The sequence below is a fragment of the Xenopus laevis genome, chromosome 6L, assembly GCF_017654675.1.
Source record: "Xenopus laevis strain J_2021 chromosome 6L, Xenopus_laevis_v10.1, whole genome shotgun sequence".
NCBI classification, from domain to species: Eukaryota; Metazoa; Chordata; class Amphibia; order Anura; family Pipidae; genus Xenopus; species Xenopus laevis.
The window spans coordinates 33,061,550-33,079,616 of NC_054381.1; the positions used below are offsets into that span (position 1 = coordinate 33,061,550).

General features: G+C 39.7%; 1 protein-coding gene across 2 annotated transcripts in view; it reads left to right on the forward strand.

The window, feature by feature from the left end:
* The window catches only part of ppp1r9a.L (protein phosphatase 1 regulatory subunit 9A L homeolog), a 125,275-nt gene extending 112,243 nt beyond the window's left edge, over positions 1–13,032 (forward strand). The window contains exons 14-18 of one of the 2 annotated variants that reach the window (XM_018267320.2): positions 813–857; positions 1,583–1,702; positions 7,917–7,940; positions 9,074–9,256; positions 11,565–13,032. In XM_018267320.2, coding sequence (XP_018122809.1) covers positions 813–857; positions 1,583–1,702; positions 7,917–7,940; positions 9,074–9,256; positions 11,565–11,756 — 564 coding nt within the window. In that variant the 3' untranslated portion in view covers positions 11,757–13,032. The remainder of the gene's footprint in view (positions 1–812; positions 858–1,582; positions 1,703–7,916; positions 7,941–9,073; positions 9,257–11,564) is intronic. The other variant, XM_018267321.2, reaches the window with a different exon arrangement.
* Positions 13,033–18,067: the final 5,035 nt, after the last annotated feature.

Here is an 18,067-nt window from a genome sequence, read left to right on the forward strand (position 1 = left end):
AAATAATTGTTTGTGTGCACTTTTATGTGTGCATATCATTTTTCCATGCATTTCACAATTTATTGTTTGCTTGTGTGTGCATTACAGTAGCTTAGAGGGAACATTGGTTTGACCTTATAAGTTAGTATGGGGAATATAGTGAGTGGATCATGGCTGTATTCCTACGATGTACTTGTGAGAGTGGCCCCCATGCTGCATTTGCAATGCCACTAAAATTCTAGCTGCCACCCATAACACATTTTTCCAGGCCTTGTCTAGATTGTAACATTTGGAGTAAATATTGGCAGTCATCGAATCTCCTGATAACAGCAGTAGCTATTTTAGACGAAGACCCAGTGTTCCCAGCTCTATTTATTACTCCCTTGGGTGCATGAGTGGCCTCTTGGAAACATTTGTGCCTTGCAAAATACTTTCAACAGGTCTTTTTGTAATTTATGTGAATTTATTATCAGCTAGATAGGACTTTAGGCTGACCTGTGAAGGAGGCATGGTTTTCTTGCTGAGTAAAACAACTGTCATAGTGAAACAACTGCCATATCATGGGATATGATTTGCCTGAGGAACCAGTCTACTCCTACCTTCCTGTGATTCAAATACATACAGTCTGGTCCCTATGCAGAATTATCTTATCTCATTTATGTAGCTAGAATTGGGTATAAATTCACTGTAATTCTATATGTGTGCTTACTGATGGCTATATGTTCTATATTGTGCATGCATGATGTGAAAGTACTAACCTCCTCATGTCTTTCATTGCTAGAAACTATATTCTTCCTCTAACTCATTCCCTCTGTGTGCTTTTTCTCTCACAGCATTTCATTATGTGGCCACCAGCAAACTGCTTTTCATTTCACTTGGTACAGTATTTAATATAACTTCAGTATATATACACGTGCTTGCATGTAGAACTCCTAGATCTTTTGCTTACAAAATGGATGTCCTGCTGTAAGCCTGGAGCATCGACATCCCACCAAGAGGGCTAACAGATTTAATACATATAAAGTAAAAAAAAGAAAATACAAGCTGTCTTAACAATCTTAGAGTCTTTACTGTTCTAAATGTAATTTTAAGGTTAGCTTGTCCTTTAAAAGACACATTTATATGGACGAGGAGTCTGTCTCTTTAGATTCTCCCAGCCAAACCACTGAAGTCTTTCAGCTATGTGATTCCCATAGAATTTGCCCCCATTAGGGGATCTTGTGTGATTCTTTTCATTCCATTCCATCTTCTCCCCAGCCTATAAAAATATAATCCCTTTCATGGCTGTCAGGTGTAACTACATCTTGGTTCAACTGCTTGTTCCCAAATAAAGGCAAATTTATGGATGAGTATTTAAATTGTTCCATATAACAATGACAATCAAGAAACCCTCATTCCAAAAAGACGCAGACTGCAGAAGTTTATTCAGTTTACTGGAGAAAAAGAACCACTGAATACCTTCTGTATAAAGAAGAATTTGTCTGTATTTGACATGTGAGGGTTTCTGTGTTATAGAATATAATGGCATTCTCAATGTACTGTGGGCATGTTTGTTGATCTTCCTATACCTTCTGCTGACATGAACATACTGTTGTGTTTTTAGAACCAAACATTAAGTGATGAGTTCAGCCCAAGCAGTGCAAGTTCAGCCGAGCTGAGTGGTCTTGTTGCAGACATGAAGAAAGCAGAGCGCTCCCACTCTCTTGCCCTATCATCTGACGAGGTAGATGCCATTATTCTTTTATCACTTATTGTATTATATAAGCCTATACTGCTCAGTTTCAGACACAGGCTTTTCTAGGGATCCTGGGAATCCCCTGTGATAACAGATCCAGGGTCACCACCAAGATTGGTGGCCAGGGTCTCCCTCCCCCGTTAAAAAAAGAAAAGAAAAGACCATTGGTGTCCAGTGGAACTTACCCTTCTTCTTCCTCGGCTCCTTTCATTGGCTCCCACTTTGGTGCTGTTGGGCTCCTACATACTTCGGCATGGCTTGTGGTGGCTTCGGCGACTCAAGGGGGCTCGGCTAAACCAGGAAACACAGCATTTAGAAGCCACTGGGCCCGGGACAATTGTCCCCCCCTAGTGCCCCCCTGATGGCGGCCCTGAACAGATCTAATACACTGCAAAGTTGAAACCTTTTAATTATAGTTTCAGCACTGACAAGTAAATAATAGATAAAGGTGTCTCAGTGGATAAGATTATTGGCTGCAATATGGGATTTTAACTAGTTAGCAGCTTATGCTCACTGGCAAATCTTTATCTTAAAGGGTTTGTTCACCTTTAAACTAATTGTTATTATGATGTAGAGCAGGGGTCCCCAACCTTTTTCACCCCGTGAGCCACACTCAGATGAAAAACTTGTCCGTGAGCAACACAATACGTGAACAGTACCGCAAACATAATTTTTATTAATATTAAGCATATACTCTAAATTAAAATGATATATACCATCAATCAATGTGAGATCTGGCACTGTATGTTTGTGACAGTCAGCCTCATGCATTCGCAGGAGCAAAAAGGTAGAGGAGATTGTGGCACATGAAAAATGGGAACAGATGAAAAGGGGAAAAAAGAAATGTAGGATGTTGAACTTCTTGGAAATAGATTCCACAGGTGCAGTGATCAGGGCCAGAACTAGAGGTAGGCAGAGTAGGCGCCCGCCTAGGGTGCAATCATGGGGGGCTGCACTTTTAATAGTCATTTTTTCTTTGTTTTTTTTAAACCTTGGTTTGCTTGGCCTTTAATAGTTTTTCAGTTTTATAAACCACCTGTTCAAACCACCTGTTCCAACCCCTTCTTGCCCGTGATTCATACTGCGGGCAGAAACCTCCCTCTTGGCAGCTGCTGGCACAGGTATATATTTGTGGGCAATATCTTGACTGCTGCTTGCACAGATAAACAGATGATTGTGGCAATATGATGAATTTTTGGCTGCTGCTGGCACAGGTACATATTTGGGGACAATATCATGGATTTTTGGCTCCTGCTGGCACAGGTTCAAAATAGGGGTAATATGATAGATTTTTTTGGGCTGCCACTGGCATAGGTACAGATTGGGGGTAACAATATGATGGATATTTTGGCTTATGCTGGCACACATACAGATGGGGGGGCTTGGGGGCAATATTAGGAATTTACTGTCGTTGGCACAGGTACAAATGGGGGCAATATGATAAGTGCTGGCAGAGGTACATGGGGCAATATGAATGGTAAGGTGGGAAATGGTAATGCAGGACCGGGTGGGGGGGCACTGATTGCAGCCCTTGCCAAAATACCTTGGCCCAGCCCTGGCAGTGATAGAAGTGGATGAGAAGGTGGCACAAAGAAGACTGGGCAGCACTGAAATAGTAATCATGTGGAGTTGGAAATAATAATGGTACAACAAGGTAATAGGTGAGGGAGAAGGAGTTACAGAGAATGTGGAATTATCAGAATTGGCACAGTAATGGCAGGGACTAGGGCTCACTGTGGGCTGGCATATGACATCAAGGCGGCAGAAAAATAGTGTGCTGGGCTGGGAAGGGAGGGAGGGACAGAAACTATTGCGCTGTTATTAGTGCTCAATGCTGGATATGCAAGCATATAATTTCTGCCAGCAATAAGATTATTGTTAGGCTACAGAGCACTCCCTTCTTTCCAGCCCCATACCAGTACTGTTTCACCCAGTAGATCTGACTCACTAGCCCTGTGTAATAGGAAAAATTTTAATAGATTGTGGGCCAGCGAGATCCCTTCTCCCTGACTCACCATAAGAAGCGTATATCACAGTTTCAGTTCAAGCACGATCCTTTCTATACAGCCAACCTTCTGAAGTACGTGTAAAAGTTTCAGTGTGATACTTTCCAACCAGCCCTCATAGTCTCTCATAAATTGCCAGTGTCTTCCCCCGATCAGTTCTCTGAGCCTCCTGTCAAATCGATCAGTGAGTTATAACAGCGTTATCTTTTCTCTCCATTCTCTTCCTGCGCTTCCTACTCACTGCTCGCTCACAGAAGGACTAATCGCGAACACGCTGTTATTAATCACTGATCGATTTGACAGGAGGCTCAGAGAACTGATCGGGGGAAGACGCTGGCAATTTATGAGAGACTATGAGGGCTGGTTGGAAAGTATCACACTGAAACTACACTTCAGAAGGTTGGCTATATAGAAAGGATTGTGCTTGAACAAGCTTCTTATGGTGAGAATGGATTTCGCTGGCCCACAATCTATTAAAATGCTTCCTATTACACAGGGCTAGTGAGTAGGAATCTACTGGGTGAAACAGTACTGGTATGGGGCTGGAAAGAAGGGAGCGTACTTGCACAGTGCCGGAATCCACTTTGCTAAATGGACACCTGCTGATAAACTTACGCGAGCAACACCAAGAGGAGCTGCGAGCAACATGTTGCTCGCGAGCTACGGGTTGGGGATCACTGATGTAGAGAGTGATATTCTGAGGCAATTTGCAATTGGTTTTCATTTTTTATTATATGTGGTTTTTGAGATATTTAGCATTTTATTCAGCAGCTCTCCAGTTTGCAATTTCAGCAACCTGGGTTGCTAGGGTAATTTGGACCCTAGCATTGATTTGAATAATAGGCTCTAGTATGAATAGGAGAGGACCTGACTAGAAAGATGAGCAATAAATGTGTAGCCTTACGGAGTATTTGTTTTTCAGATGGGGTCAGTGACCCCCTATTTGAAAACTGTAAAAAAAAAAAAAACAGAAGACGACGAATAATTCAAAAACTATAAAAAAAAAAAAAAAGAAAAGAAGTCCATTTGTAAAGTTGCAGAGAATTTGCAATTCTATAACATACTAAAAGTTAACTTAAAGGTGAACCACCCCTATATCTAGTGCTGTTGGAAAATAATGTTGTTTTTAATGAGAAATATAAAAAATCATATTTTTAGGCTTTAAAGTGAAAGATACTATTATATTTGTTTTGTGTCTACCCATAGCATTGGTCGAGCAGTTGTAGAATGAACCAACAGATGGCATTACTAGAAAAATATTTTAAACCCCTGTTTAAAAGAAAATATCTGTGCAATTTATGTGTATAAGTCCATGGGGTTTATATAATAAAAGTCACTAAGGTTGCATAAGAGCAGTAACAGATAGCAGCCAATCAGCAGGAAGCATTTACTGGTCATCTGTTTAAAAGCAAACATCTTATTGGTTGCTATGGGTCACTGCTACTGGACATGCTTAGTGTATTTTATTATGTATGGGGACATGTGTCCTGTAGATGCTTATTTTTAAGATTTAAAGTACCAGTAACATCAAAAAAAAATTTGTTAGTATACCACAAAAAAAACACCAAGACAAATTAAACTTTTAAATTGCACAGCCTATATCGACACGGTAACGATCCATCGTGTGGCGCTCGATTACTCCTCCCTGGCTATCTCCTATAAGTAAGGCAGCGAGGAGAAATTGAGCGTCGCAAGATGGATCGCCTTTTCTGAAGAGAATTGCAAGAGGAGTTCCGGTAAGTTGTTTCTTAATAAAGGCTTTGCGATTTAAAAGCATAATTGGTATTTGTGGGGTTTTTTTTCGTGGTATACTAACGAATTATTTTTTTTAAAAAATGTTGATTTTACTGGTCCTTTAAGTGGAATAGAATGGCCCTTTTTGAACATATTTTACAGATCAGGAAACAGACTCAAGCATTTTTTTGATGGCGAACCAGACTGGTCAGAAATGACCCAATTGGTTGAACTTAGTTCAAAATCCATCTGCATTTGTTACCGTAATCCTTACTAATGATGTCACATTAATGACCTCATTAGTAAAGATTTTTAAAATAACACTTCCTGGCAGGCAGGTAGTCATATTATGGCTGTGTTGCATCCATGCACCTGCCAGGAGATGTTACTTTCAGGGCTCTCTTTGTGTTCTACACCTACACATGCAGATGACATTGCAGCCACCATTAAATCACACACTAATGCTGTTTCAGCAGGCACACACATTAGTGTACAAGAAATAGCATTATTGGCACCCACATTAACTAAGAAAAAAGAGGCACCTAGTACCATGTAACCGCATGATACTAACCGGCCCAGACTGGCAATCTGTGGGTTCTGGCAAATGCCAAAGGGGCTGCTATACGTTGCCATAGACACTCACTGTTGGGCTGGTGGGGGCTGTTTAGGTCTCTGTGTACAGATATGGGACCTGTTATCCAGAATGCTCAGGACCTGGGGTTTCTGGATAACGAATCTTTCTGTAATTTGGATCTTCATACCTTAAGTCTACTAGAAAATCATGTAAACATTAAATAAACCCAATAGGCTGGTTTTGCTTCAAATAAGGATTAATTATATCTTAGTTGGGATCAAGTACAAGCTACTGTTTTATTATTACAAAGAAAAGGGAAATCATTTTTAAAGGAGAACTTAACCCTAAAAATGAATGTGGCTAAAAATGCCATATTTTATATACTGAACTTATTGCACCAGCCTAAAGTTTCAGCTTCTCATTAGCATCAATGATCCAGGACTTAAAACTTGTCACAGGGGGTCACCATCTTGGAAAGTGTCTGCGACACTCACATGCTCAGTGGGCTCTGAGCAGCTGTTGAGAAGCTAAGCTTAGGAGTTGTTACTAATTATCAAGCAGAAAATGTGGTTTGTCTGTAATATACTTAAAAAATTATCCAACGCATGCTTATAAGTAAAAAGATAAAGTTTATTACATCACAGTATTAAAAAAACATTAGAAATTCCCCTTGTGGCGCCACAAGGGGAATTTCTTATGTTTTGTAATACTGTGATGTAATAAACTTTATCTTTTTACTTATAAGCATGCTTTCAATAATTATTTAAGTGTATATGGTTATACCTCTGTTTGATCACTAGAGGTTTCCAGCATGCTTTAGATCAGTGATCCCCAACCAGTAGCTCGTGAGCAACAAGTTGCTCTCCAACCCTTTGGATGTTGCTCCCAGTGGCCTCAAAGCAGGTGCTTAGTTTTTAATTCCAGGCTTGGAGGCAAATTTTGACTGCATAAAAACCAGGTGCTCTGCCAAACAGAGCCTCAATGTAAATTGACAATCCACATACGGGCTACCAAATGTCCAATCACAGCACTTATATGGCAGCCCAAGAAATTTTTTTAAGCTTGTGTTGCTCCCCAACTCCTTTTACTTCTGAATGTTGCTCACAGGTTCCAAAGGTTGGGGATCCCTGCTTTAGATTGATGTTTAATGATCTCTACTTCCAAGTTGATTTATATTGTCTTTAATATAAGCTGATGCTGCAGGGCCGATTATTAAATTCTGATGCTAATTGCACTGCTTTCTGTGCTGCCATGTAGTAATTATCGGTATTAATTACTAATCAGCCTTATATTGTGACATTTATATTCTATATGTACTGTATATTGTGAGTGGGTCCCTAAGCTCAGTAAGTGACAGCAGCACAGAGCATGTGCAGTGAATCAGCAGAAAAGAAGATGGGGAGCTACTGGGGCATCTTTGGAGACACAGATCTTTACTGCTAAAGGGCTGTGGTTGCCTTGGGCTGGTACAGAAGCACACAACATAATGTACAACATTTCTAGCCTTCTTCTTTAGTTTAACTTTCCTTGTCCTTTAAAAATTTGTATTATTTGGATAAAATGGAGTCTATGGCAGATGGCCTTCCCGTAATTTGGTACTTTCTGGATAACAGGTTTCCGTATCACAGATCCCATACCTGTACTTTAAATGCCGTGGCCTATATATTCCAGTCCAGACCTGGATACTAAGAAGTTAAACCATATGAAAGCAGCGATGCTGCTGTTCAGCTCATGTTCTGGGGATAAAAGATGCATTGTGGGTAAAAAAATCTGCATACATATTTTCACATAGGCCTTGTGTTCTTTAATCTGTGTCTGTCGCATTGTGAATATGGGATTCAGTTGTCTCTTTCATATAACATATAACATATTCTCTTCATTTTTGTAGAGCCTGGATATGATAGATGATGAGGTGAGTTTGTTGTTCTTATTATGCTGTATCTTCCTCGTTCATGCATGTTAATAATGCTTTATAGGAATATATATTATATATCTCTTTATGTGCAGAAAACAAGGGGGGGTCATTTAAAATAAGGTGCAGCAGCCACACCCTGACATGTATCACACTGCGTGAGTTCCCAGAGACATCCTTCTGGGGTCTAATAAATGCAAAGTGCAGGACAATGTGTGAGCTTGGGACAGTAACACCAAAAAATTAAAGTGTTTTAAAGTAATGAAAATATCATGTACTGTTGTCCTGCACTGGTAAAACTGATCTGTTTGCTTCAGAAACACTACTATAGTTTATATAAACAAGCTGCTGAGTAGCAATGGTGGAAATTGAAAAAGTCTATATGGCACAGGTTAAATAGTGGATAACAGATAACACCATTATATTCTACAGAGCTTATCTGCTGTGTAACCTGAGCCTTTTCTCCTTTGAATGGCTGTCCCCATTGCTACACAGCAGCTTATTTATATAAACTATAGTAGTGTTTCTGAAGCAAAAGGCTGTTTAACTAGTGCAGGGCAACACTGCATTATATTTGTATTACTTTAAAACATTTGTTGTTACTGTTCCTTTAACCTGTAAGAGCCAGTCAGATGCAGGTTATTACTGCTGTTCCTTCAAATCATTAGGGCTCTTACTCACGAGCGTTTTTCCCTGCGCTCCCCTGCGTTCCGTTTTTCTGCGTTCAGCCGCAGGGGAGCTCAGGAATAGACGCATTTCGTTATTTCAAATGGGGCTGTACTCACACAGGCGCATGTAGGCGCCGAACTCAGGAAAAATGCAGCATGTTGCGTCTCAACCTGCGTTTGGCGCCTACACGCGCCTGTGTGAGTACAGCCCCATTTGAAATAATGAAATGTGTCTATTCCTGCGGGGAGCGCAGGTAAAAATGCTCGTGAGTAAGAGCCCTAAGTGTCTCTTCCCCCTTTATGTTCTCCCTTTTTACAACTCTTGTGTTTATCCGGCCTTTGTGTTGAGATCTCTAATTGCTTTCTGTCCCGATCTTTATCCTATATTCCACTAAAATATATATTTTTTCTTTATTAAATAAACGTAGATTAGAGCGCTGAATCTTTTTTTTCCTCTTCTCACAGATACTTGATGATGGCCAGTCCCCCAAACACAACCATCTGCCAAGCTGCTTATTTGTGCACTGGAACTCACAGCAAGTAAGCCAGTGGTTGAAGAGCCTGCACATGGAACAGTATGTCTCAGGATTTGCTGCCCACAATGTTAATGGTGAACAGCTTCTCCAGATGGACGGCTCAAAACTCAAGGTATTACAGATACATGCGTATGTGCAAGTACATGTTGGGGATACTGAGAATGAACACATTGGTGGGATCAGCTTCCTGTATGCCAGTGTAAAACAGGGAATAGTAAAAGAAAGGATGGATGTAACGATACTTTAGCTCCTGCACTTGTGGGTTACAGTCCATTAAAACAAAGCAATGCATTATTAAAGTGATAGAGAAAGCTATTATATGTGCAGAACAACAAATCCATGCATGTAGCCATAAAACCATATAGACATGTAAGTGGCGCTCTATTTGCTGTTCCCGCTGCACATTCCCATAAACCCTCAGCCAAATGGCGCTCGCATGAACAGCAACGTGCAGTAGTTTTGCTGCTTTTTATTCAGGTCTCAGCAAACAATTCAGGGCCAATCTCCCTTCTTCGGGTGCTCTTGAGATCTGCCGAGATCTGAATTAAAAGCATCAAAACTACTCCATGTTTCTCTGAGTTCCATTTGGATGATGGTTATTGCTATTATACGGTATGTGTAGCCAGGGCCGGAACTAGGGGTAGGCAGAGTAGTCACATGCCTAGGGCACAAAACTGGGGGGGGGTGCCAGGCACATACCTGCTCTGTCGCCTACCCCATGTCTAGTCCCGTCTCTCCCCGACTGGCGCTTGTATTCTTTGCAGAAATGCGCTTCTGTGCATGCATTGTTTCCCGCATGCACGCTCAAGCGCAGTTTTGCGCATGCGCAATCGAGCACACACTCAGCCGGCGCCGTGGCCAGCCAGGTTGCCTACGGTACCTGACCTGGTTGGCCCGTCTCTGTGTGTAGCAGCATGTGAAGCTGGAGTATCTCTCTCTGCCCTCTCTGACTCCAGTACCAAATTACTAAGACTGCCAGTGGCAACCATTCCAGTTCAGTTAAATCACAGTCAGATTTCAGCCATATGTAGAGATCTGTGCAGGTCGCAGGTGGTACAAATATGTTGCACAGCTGCTCAGGCCGGACTGGCAATCAGTGGTTTCTGGCAAATGCCAGAAGGGTTGCTGTAATTTGCCATAAACAGTCATTATTTATTGGGCTGATGGGGGGGCTGCTTGGGCCTCTGTGTACTTGGAATGCCAGGGCCTATTGTTAATCCCAGTCCGGACCTGCAGCTGCTGATACTGCCCTTATGTTCAGTGGGTGATGCTGCATTTCTACATTACTCTGTGTATTTGCTGACGCATAGCACAAAACACTGAGCACAAAAATACAGATACAACAAGCATTATGTTTCCTTGTGTTCCCTGGCTATTTGATATCATCATCATTAGAACTGAAGCTGCCGTCTCCCCTTTAATTCCAGCCGATTCCCAAAGGTGTTCTGTGGTGTAACTGTGGCCTTGTATCCACACTAAGGAGCCCATTTAGTAACAATGGAAATCCAATTTTTTCCCACAAATCTCAAAAAAATTGGGGTTTTCCCATTTTTTTAAAAAAGCTCTAAAAATTCGAGATTTGTTAAGTGTAAAAAACACAAAAAACACTTATACAAAACATCAGGTAAAAGTTGTCCAGGTCCTATGGAAGTCAATGGGAGCTGTGCTGATCCTATTGGACCGGTTTAACCCAATTTACAGTGTTTTCGCTATGAAAAAAGGTTTTCATATTTTTTTAGGGCATTATTTTCCATTTTTTTTTTGGATCTTTTAATAAAGTCCACACCATCAGCTGTTTTTGTGAATTTAGTTGTAGTTTCATAAACTTCTAAAACCACTAAAATCCGGCCATTGATAAATAGGCCTCCATGTGATGGCAAAACAATCCCATTGGGTTTGTTTAATGTCTGAATGTTTTTGTAGACTAATATGCCATTATGAATAGACCCTTTAACCGGAAAGCATATCCAAAATCACATCCACTCTCCTCTCATTAATGACCTGCTTTGAAGTTTGATTGCAGTCCTGCACTACTTTTGTGGTATGTACAAGTATGAGATTCAGAAACCCATTATCCAGAAAGCTCAGAATTATGGCAATGCCAACTACCATAAACTCCATTTTAATTAAATAATTCACCCTTTTAAAAAATGATTTCCTTTTTCCCTGTAATAAGAAGAAAGATTTTTGTACACGATCCAAACTAAGATATAGTTAATCCTTATTGGAGGCAAAACATTTCCATTGGGTTTAGTTCATGTTTACATGATTTTTTACTAGTTATGAAGTTCCAAATGAAGGTCCCTTATCCGGTAAAAAAAAAAAACCCTGAGCATTCTGCATAACGGGTCCGGTACCTGGACATTCTTTAAAGCTATTATTTGCGAATCTGTGCACTAAACACAAGGCTTGTCTTTCAGGCCCTAGGTGTGAATTCTCATGATAAAGTCATCATTAAAAAGAAAATCAAAGAGATGAAGATGGCAATGGAGAAATTTCAGAAAGCCCAAGAAAAAATGCACAAGCGAAGGGATCAGCTTCGAGAGATGGAACAGCAACTGAGAAGAGAACAGCCTCCCGCTGGAGAACTAAGGGACAGTATGGAAGGGTGACGGCTACATTTTCTGAATACGAGGCACAGACAACCCTATGAGAGGCTGCAGGAGCTGAGTATTGAGGAACTGCACTTGCTTCTTGTACAAAACTGGCAGGAATTAAACAGGGAACTTTGATAAAGTGATATCTGTTTTTTTTGCCAAAACATTTATTTTATATAATAACCTTGCTATATCATGTACATAAGATATACCAGCAGGCTTAATAATCTCCTTGACTAAGGTTTGACCTGCCTGAGCACATGAGAAATGGACCCCAGCTTAGGAAAGTGCCCATCCACCTTCTTATTTGCCACTATAGGCTGTAGTAGTAGGTCACTAAGCACTACCTACATCTGTCTGTGAGCGTGGGCCCCTGAAATCAGTGCAAAGGCCAGTCTGACAGTGCTGGCAAGCTAAAACAGCAAATGAATGCAATGGAACTAATTTGTTTCACACTTTTAATATTTTATTTTCTACCGGCTCAAATATATATACTGGAAGCAAATGATTTCATTCTTAAAATGTCAGAAATATCTCAGGATTGTCACATTTCAGGTACCTGATGTTGGTAAACAACTTCCAAGCCCTCTGTATCAGTTTTTCCTTATCTTAAAGCCTAAGAAGGGCTGCAGCTGGGGGGGGGTGGAAGAAGTTTGTTTATACAGAATACCACCAGGATATAGGTTTATCTTCAATAGATATATGCACATATGAATATATATTTGCATACCTGTTGTTTTTTAAAGACTACTGTGAATTGGCATGTTTGTATTTGTTGCAGGTCAGGAAAACGAAACCCAAAATTGTAGTGATCAGTTGAAAGAAATGTTACCTGTTAGCCTACAGAGGGAACTGTGTTGTAGGTAGGTAAAGAGTATGGAATGTCAGCTCTTTGGCACACTAGGAGTTGATGGTATGTGAGCGCCAGCAGAACAGTCAGTGCCATTGTTTGTGGCACAAGGACTTACAGACTCAGCTGTACTTAGAGGCACATTTATCACAGGTTGAATTTCGAATTCACGTGAGTTTTAAAAACGCCCCTAAACTCCCATAAATTCGAAAATCCACCAATCAAAATGTATTAAAAAAAAAAAAATCAAATTTTTAAAACTCAGATGAATTAAATCTACCCGAAGAAAAATGCCAGGAAAGCTGCAAACAAATCCAAATTCATCCCCGGACCTCTCCCATTGACTCAAACTGCAATTCTGCAGGTGGCAAATTGTCAAATTCGAATTCTTAAAGGGTCAGAGTATGATAAATCTCGAAAATCGAATTCAAATTTTTTTTTTTTAAAAAAACTCGAGCTAAATTTGAATATGGTAACTCCCTAGTCGAATTTGACCGTTTTGACCATAAAAAAATTAAAAAATACAAATATCGAATTGGAATTTTTAATTCGACCCTTGATAAATCTGCCGCTTAGGGTGTATTTGGGGAAAAGACAGTGTAGAAGCAATTATATGAACTGATCTTGTAATTCCCTGTATGCCGTAAACACACGAGTACCTGTATTTGGTTATGCAAACTGTGTTTGTGACTGTGTCCAACAACAAGATGTAGATCTCATTTATGTTGAGTCTGTCTGACAAAGATAATAGGCCTCTTGTATGGCTGCCATTGTGACACATGCACCTTGTATACACTCCTTATACTTAGTGGGTTCCTAGATATGTCTGGACACAGGAATACTATGTAACCCCCCAGCAGGAGTTCTGTCTGCACAAGTAAAATCTAGGCTTCTGTGTGATGTGGGAATGCAATCTGCTTATCCCTGGCAGTAACTCACATGATTTGGCTTCACTAATATAGTGAATAAAGTACCCCCTCTTGTAAAATATAAGGATATTATAAGTTACCGAGGAGTTTCATGACCATATAAAAACACGAGGCCGAAGGCCGAGTGTTTTTATACAGGTCATGGAACTCCGACGTAACTTCTAATATCCTCATATTTTGCAACTGGGGGTACTTTATTTATTATAATACACAAGTTTCGGTGAGTCATGTGACAGAAATGACATCAGAACTCACCGTTTATAACTGATGACATCAGAACTCACCGTTTATAAGGATATAATTTACAGGATATTCATGGCTTTTGTGTATTATATAATAATATATTCTGCACTCCCCAGTGTAGCTGCTGTTTTAATATGAAATACATTGGGCTGGGTAAAAATCAGTTTATTCACTGTAGGGGGCCCTCGCCAACTTTGTGTTTCACAAATTTTACTTTCTTTAATGAAAAAGAAACCTATCTCCAATATACTTTAATTAAAAAATATGTTCAGTTTTTATAAGAAACCGGACTGTATATAGTGAAATTCTCCCTTCATTTACTGCTGTGGATAGGAATTGTCAGACGGTCCCTAACTGCTGAGCAGGGAAACAATCATACTTATGAACAGCAGGGGGAGCCCCCGCCTTACTTCCCAGCCATGCAGAACTCAAGCAGCTTTGTTTATGATGATCCCTAAGCAGCCCAGACCACACTGAGCATGTGCACAGTCTTAGTCTTGCAAAGATGTTTAACAAAGTTACAAGATGGTGACCCCCTGTAGCCAAATTTGAAAGCATAAATCATTTGTTTGATTAGGCTTGTGGTGCAGTAAGTTCATGTTTATATTTAGTATACAAAATACAGAATTTCTAACTTTTTGTGTATTATAGAATGGCCAGTTCTAAGCAACTTTTCAATTGGTCTTTATTATTTTTTAACATTTTTGAATTATTCGCCTTTTTCCAGCTTTCAAATGGGAGTCACTGGGGCTCATTTATAAACTTTGCGCAGGGCAGAATGATTCGCACAGTGAAAATATGTGCCGTGCGCCTGGTTATATTTATAAAGCTGAAGAGCGTGCAAAGAGATTTGCGAATTTGTTTTTCACACTGCGAATGTCTAAGAGCTTTTTAAAAGCTCAAATTGCAGATCTTTTTGCGCACACTCTGCGTTTGAATTACGCCACAACTTTGGTGGCGGATAAAATATTCACAAAACTGTTTCGCAAATTGCAAACCTATGTTACTGTCAACGCTATTTTCGCGCACAACAACCTCGCAAAGTGTCTCAACAACTAACGCACAGACCCGTCTCATTGCAAAAATTGTCATAATTCGAATTCGCAAAAACCGGAAAGACGGGCACAGTAGTGCAATATTTTTAGCGTTCAGGAAAAAGCATGGGCAAAACAACCATATGCGAATAAATATGCGCTGCACGAACTTTATAAATGACCCCAGCTAACAACAAATGCGCTTTAAGGTTACACATTTATTGTTATTGTTATTTTTTATTAATTATTTTTTTATTCAGGCCCCTCCTATTCCAGTATCTTATTAAAATCAATGTGTGGTTGCTAGGGGAATTTGCAACCTACCAACCAGATTGCTGAAATTGCAAACCGGCGAGCTGCTGAATAAAAAGCGAAATAACTCAAAAACCACAAATACTAAAAAATGAAAACCAATAGCAAATTGTCTCAGAATATTATTCTCTACATTAAACTAAAAGTTAATTTAAAGGTGAACAACCCCTTTAATGACATTTGGCACAAGCATTTCTCTGCTGTATTACAATGTGCTGCTTACAGTATGGCCAGTGTTTGTGTTATTTCAAGGGTAAAAATCCCTTCTCATCAGCTCTCACTGTGATATGGAACCTCCGGGTCCTGTTTATTATTCAAACCATCGTATTCTTCAGACAGAGTATAAAAAGAATCACCACCATGTATATTTTAATAACTCTAATTAATTCCTTTTTTATTTGCAGAGAGAGAATGTTGTGCCTGTGTCAATTATTTTTAGACTGTATAAAATTGTCATGGTTCTTTCCCAATGATAAGCTCAATGTTTTGGGGTATTTAGAAGCATGATTATTTATATACCCGTTGTCCGTTGTATTAGATAGACAGTTTACAAGAGCTGTAGACACCTACCCTACTGAATGGAATTGTGTTCTTATAATTCATAGGCACGGCCATGTTATGAGAAGGGTCTGTGAGTGATGCCGGACCCTCTATAGCCTGATGAAGAAGAAACAGGGTGCATTGAATGCTGTGTCTTTTCATTTTGCCTTCAAGCCCCTCCTGGGCTGGGTTTAAAGGGGCCGTTCACCTATAAGTTAACTTTTAGTATGTTATAGAATGGCTAATTCCAAGCAACTTTTCAATTTTTCTTTTTGATAGCTTTTGAATTAATATAATCCCGGGATTGCTTGTGCATAGTTTCTATAGATCAAATGGCTTCTGCACTCTTATTGATCCATTCCCTTGCCAGTGGGGCACCAGTTACTTCTATTATCATTTCTTCATTGTTACTTTATTTTTATGCTGCATAGGACCTATTGATTCATGGATTTGTCAGGCAGCTGCCAACGTTTATGTATGAATAGATTCTGCCACCAAGCGGATCCCTCGATGATAAATAGAAACAGCAGAATAGAATAGCTGCAGCAGTTGCAGACATGATTGGAAGCCAGCTGTCTAAGCAAACCCCTAAACTGCACGACAGGGGTGCCCTACAGTATGAGATTTCATTTCCAGGTAATGTCAACTTAAGTCATGGTCCTTTAAAAAATGTTTGCCAGCCACTGGATTAAAAAAAAAAAAAACACATAAGCATCCTCGGTAGCCAGGGTCTTCAGATTGTTCGTATCTGGTAGTCCATGCAACATACTTCTCTTTCAATGGGAATTGAGTGAGTAGATGGTAAAATCAGTATCACAGCTCTAGTTAAATCCACACAAACACCAGCCATAAAGGCAACAGAGCCATGATGGCTAAATTATTTCCATGTTATTAGGTAAAAGAGCATAATTACATATGGATTCAGTACAGCCCACGAGTGCTAAAACATCAGTATAAACGGAACCTCCTGCCATTGGCTTTGTCCTGCCATTGGCTCACGACTCGAATGTTTGCTTATTTATGAAAAAGCCCAAATTTAAAAAACTCTATGAAATGCATTCGGGGGGGAAAAACACAAGTACTCTAATTGATTTAGTTATCAGCTAAAAAAACCTCGAATTGGTCGAGTTTGAGAACGAAAATCACAGTAAAAAAAACCTAAAATCGTGAAGGCAAAAAACATCTTCAAATGGGAGCTCTGCCATTGACGTCTACATGACCGCGATAGGTTTTAGCTGAGTATTTTCAAATTCGGGCTTTTAGCAGCTTCGGGGGATTATAAATAATGAAAAATTTTAGTTTTATTTTTTATATCCCGAAAAATTTGAGTTTTTAATGAAACTACCCTTGAAAAACTAGAATTTTTGGGGAAAAAACACAACTCGGCCTTTAATAAATAATTAGGTGCAGTAAGTTCTATTTATTATAGGACTACATAACTACAGGCCTCATGGTCCATAGACCCCATGCTTGAGACAGTTTCCTCAAGATAAAGGTGAGATGTTCAGCAAAACATTTCCCCAGCTTTGTTATAACTGGAAACAGACGGCCCATGAAGGTCTGAGGAAACTCCGCAGCTCTTCGGAGTATATTCTTAATGAGAATAGGAGCACGTAAAACGGTTGTTCACCTTCCAAACACTTTTTTTCAATTCACTTGTTTTCAGATTGTTCCCCAGAAATAAAGACTTTTTTCAATTACTTTCAATTATTTATTTTTTACTGTTTTTCCAAAATCTAAGTTTAAAGTTGAATGTTCCCGTCTCTGGTGTTTGAGTCTGGCAACTCAGTAATTCAGGCGCAGACTCTAAACTGTTACAATTTTGCAACATGTAGTTGATCCATTTCACAGCAACATCTCTGGAGTATTAGCAACAATTGTATCAATTCTAACAGCTGCCTGTAATGAAACCCAGAGCTTCTGCTCAGCAGGGACAAAGATAAGAAATGTATGAACTAAATGTATCAATTTAGAACAGTTTACAGGGTCGGCGACCTCCCCTCCCAGAGCTGCTTCAGAAGGTAAAAAAAAGACACTTGACACTTCAATATTAGAAAAACGGTCACACATAGAAAATAGAAAGTTATTGGAAAAAGTCGTAATTTCTGGTGATCTATCTGAAAACAACTAGTTGTTTGAAGGTGAACCACCCCTTTAATAGCTCAGGGATAAGAGCTGTAGTTCAGCAAAACCTACTGGACCACAACTGGACTATGTGAATTCCTGCTGAAGCCAGTGAAGCGCTTACTGTGTATAACTGTGTCCCACAGAATTGTGTAATATTTGTATAGTCTTTCCTCCCCTTTCAGGTTTGGTGGGATGGTATTTTATACTATATGTGTAGTGTATATGTGTATTTTAGGCCTATCTCAGAGCTTAGAATTGCATTCGTTCATATTCAGATGAGTTTATTTTGTT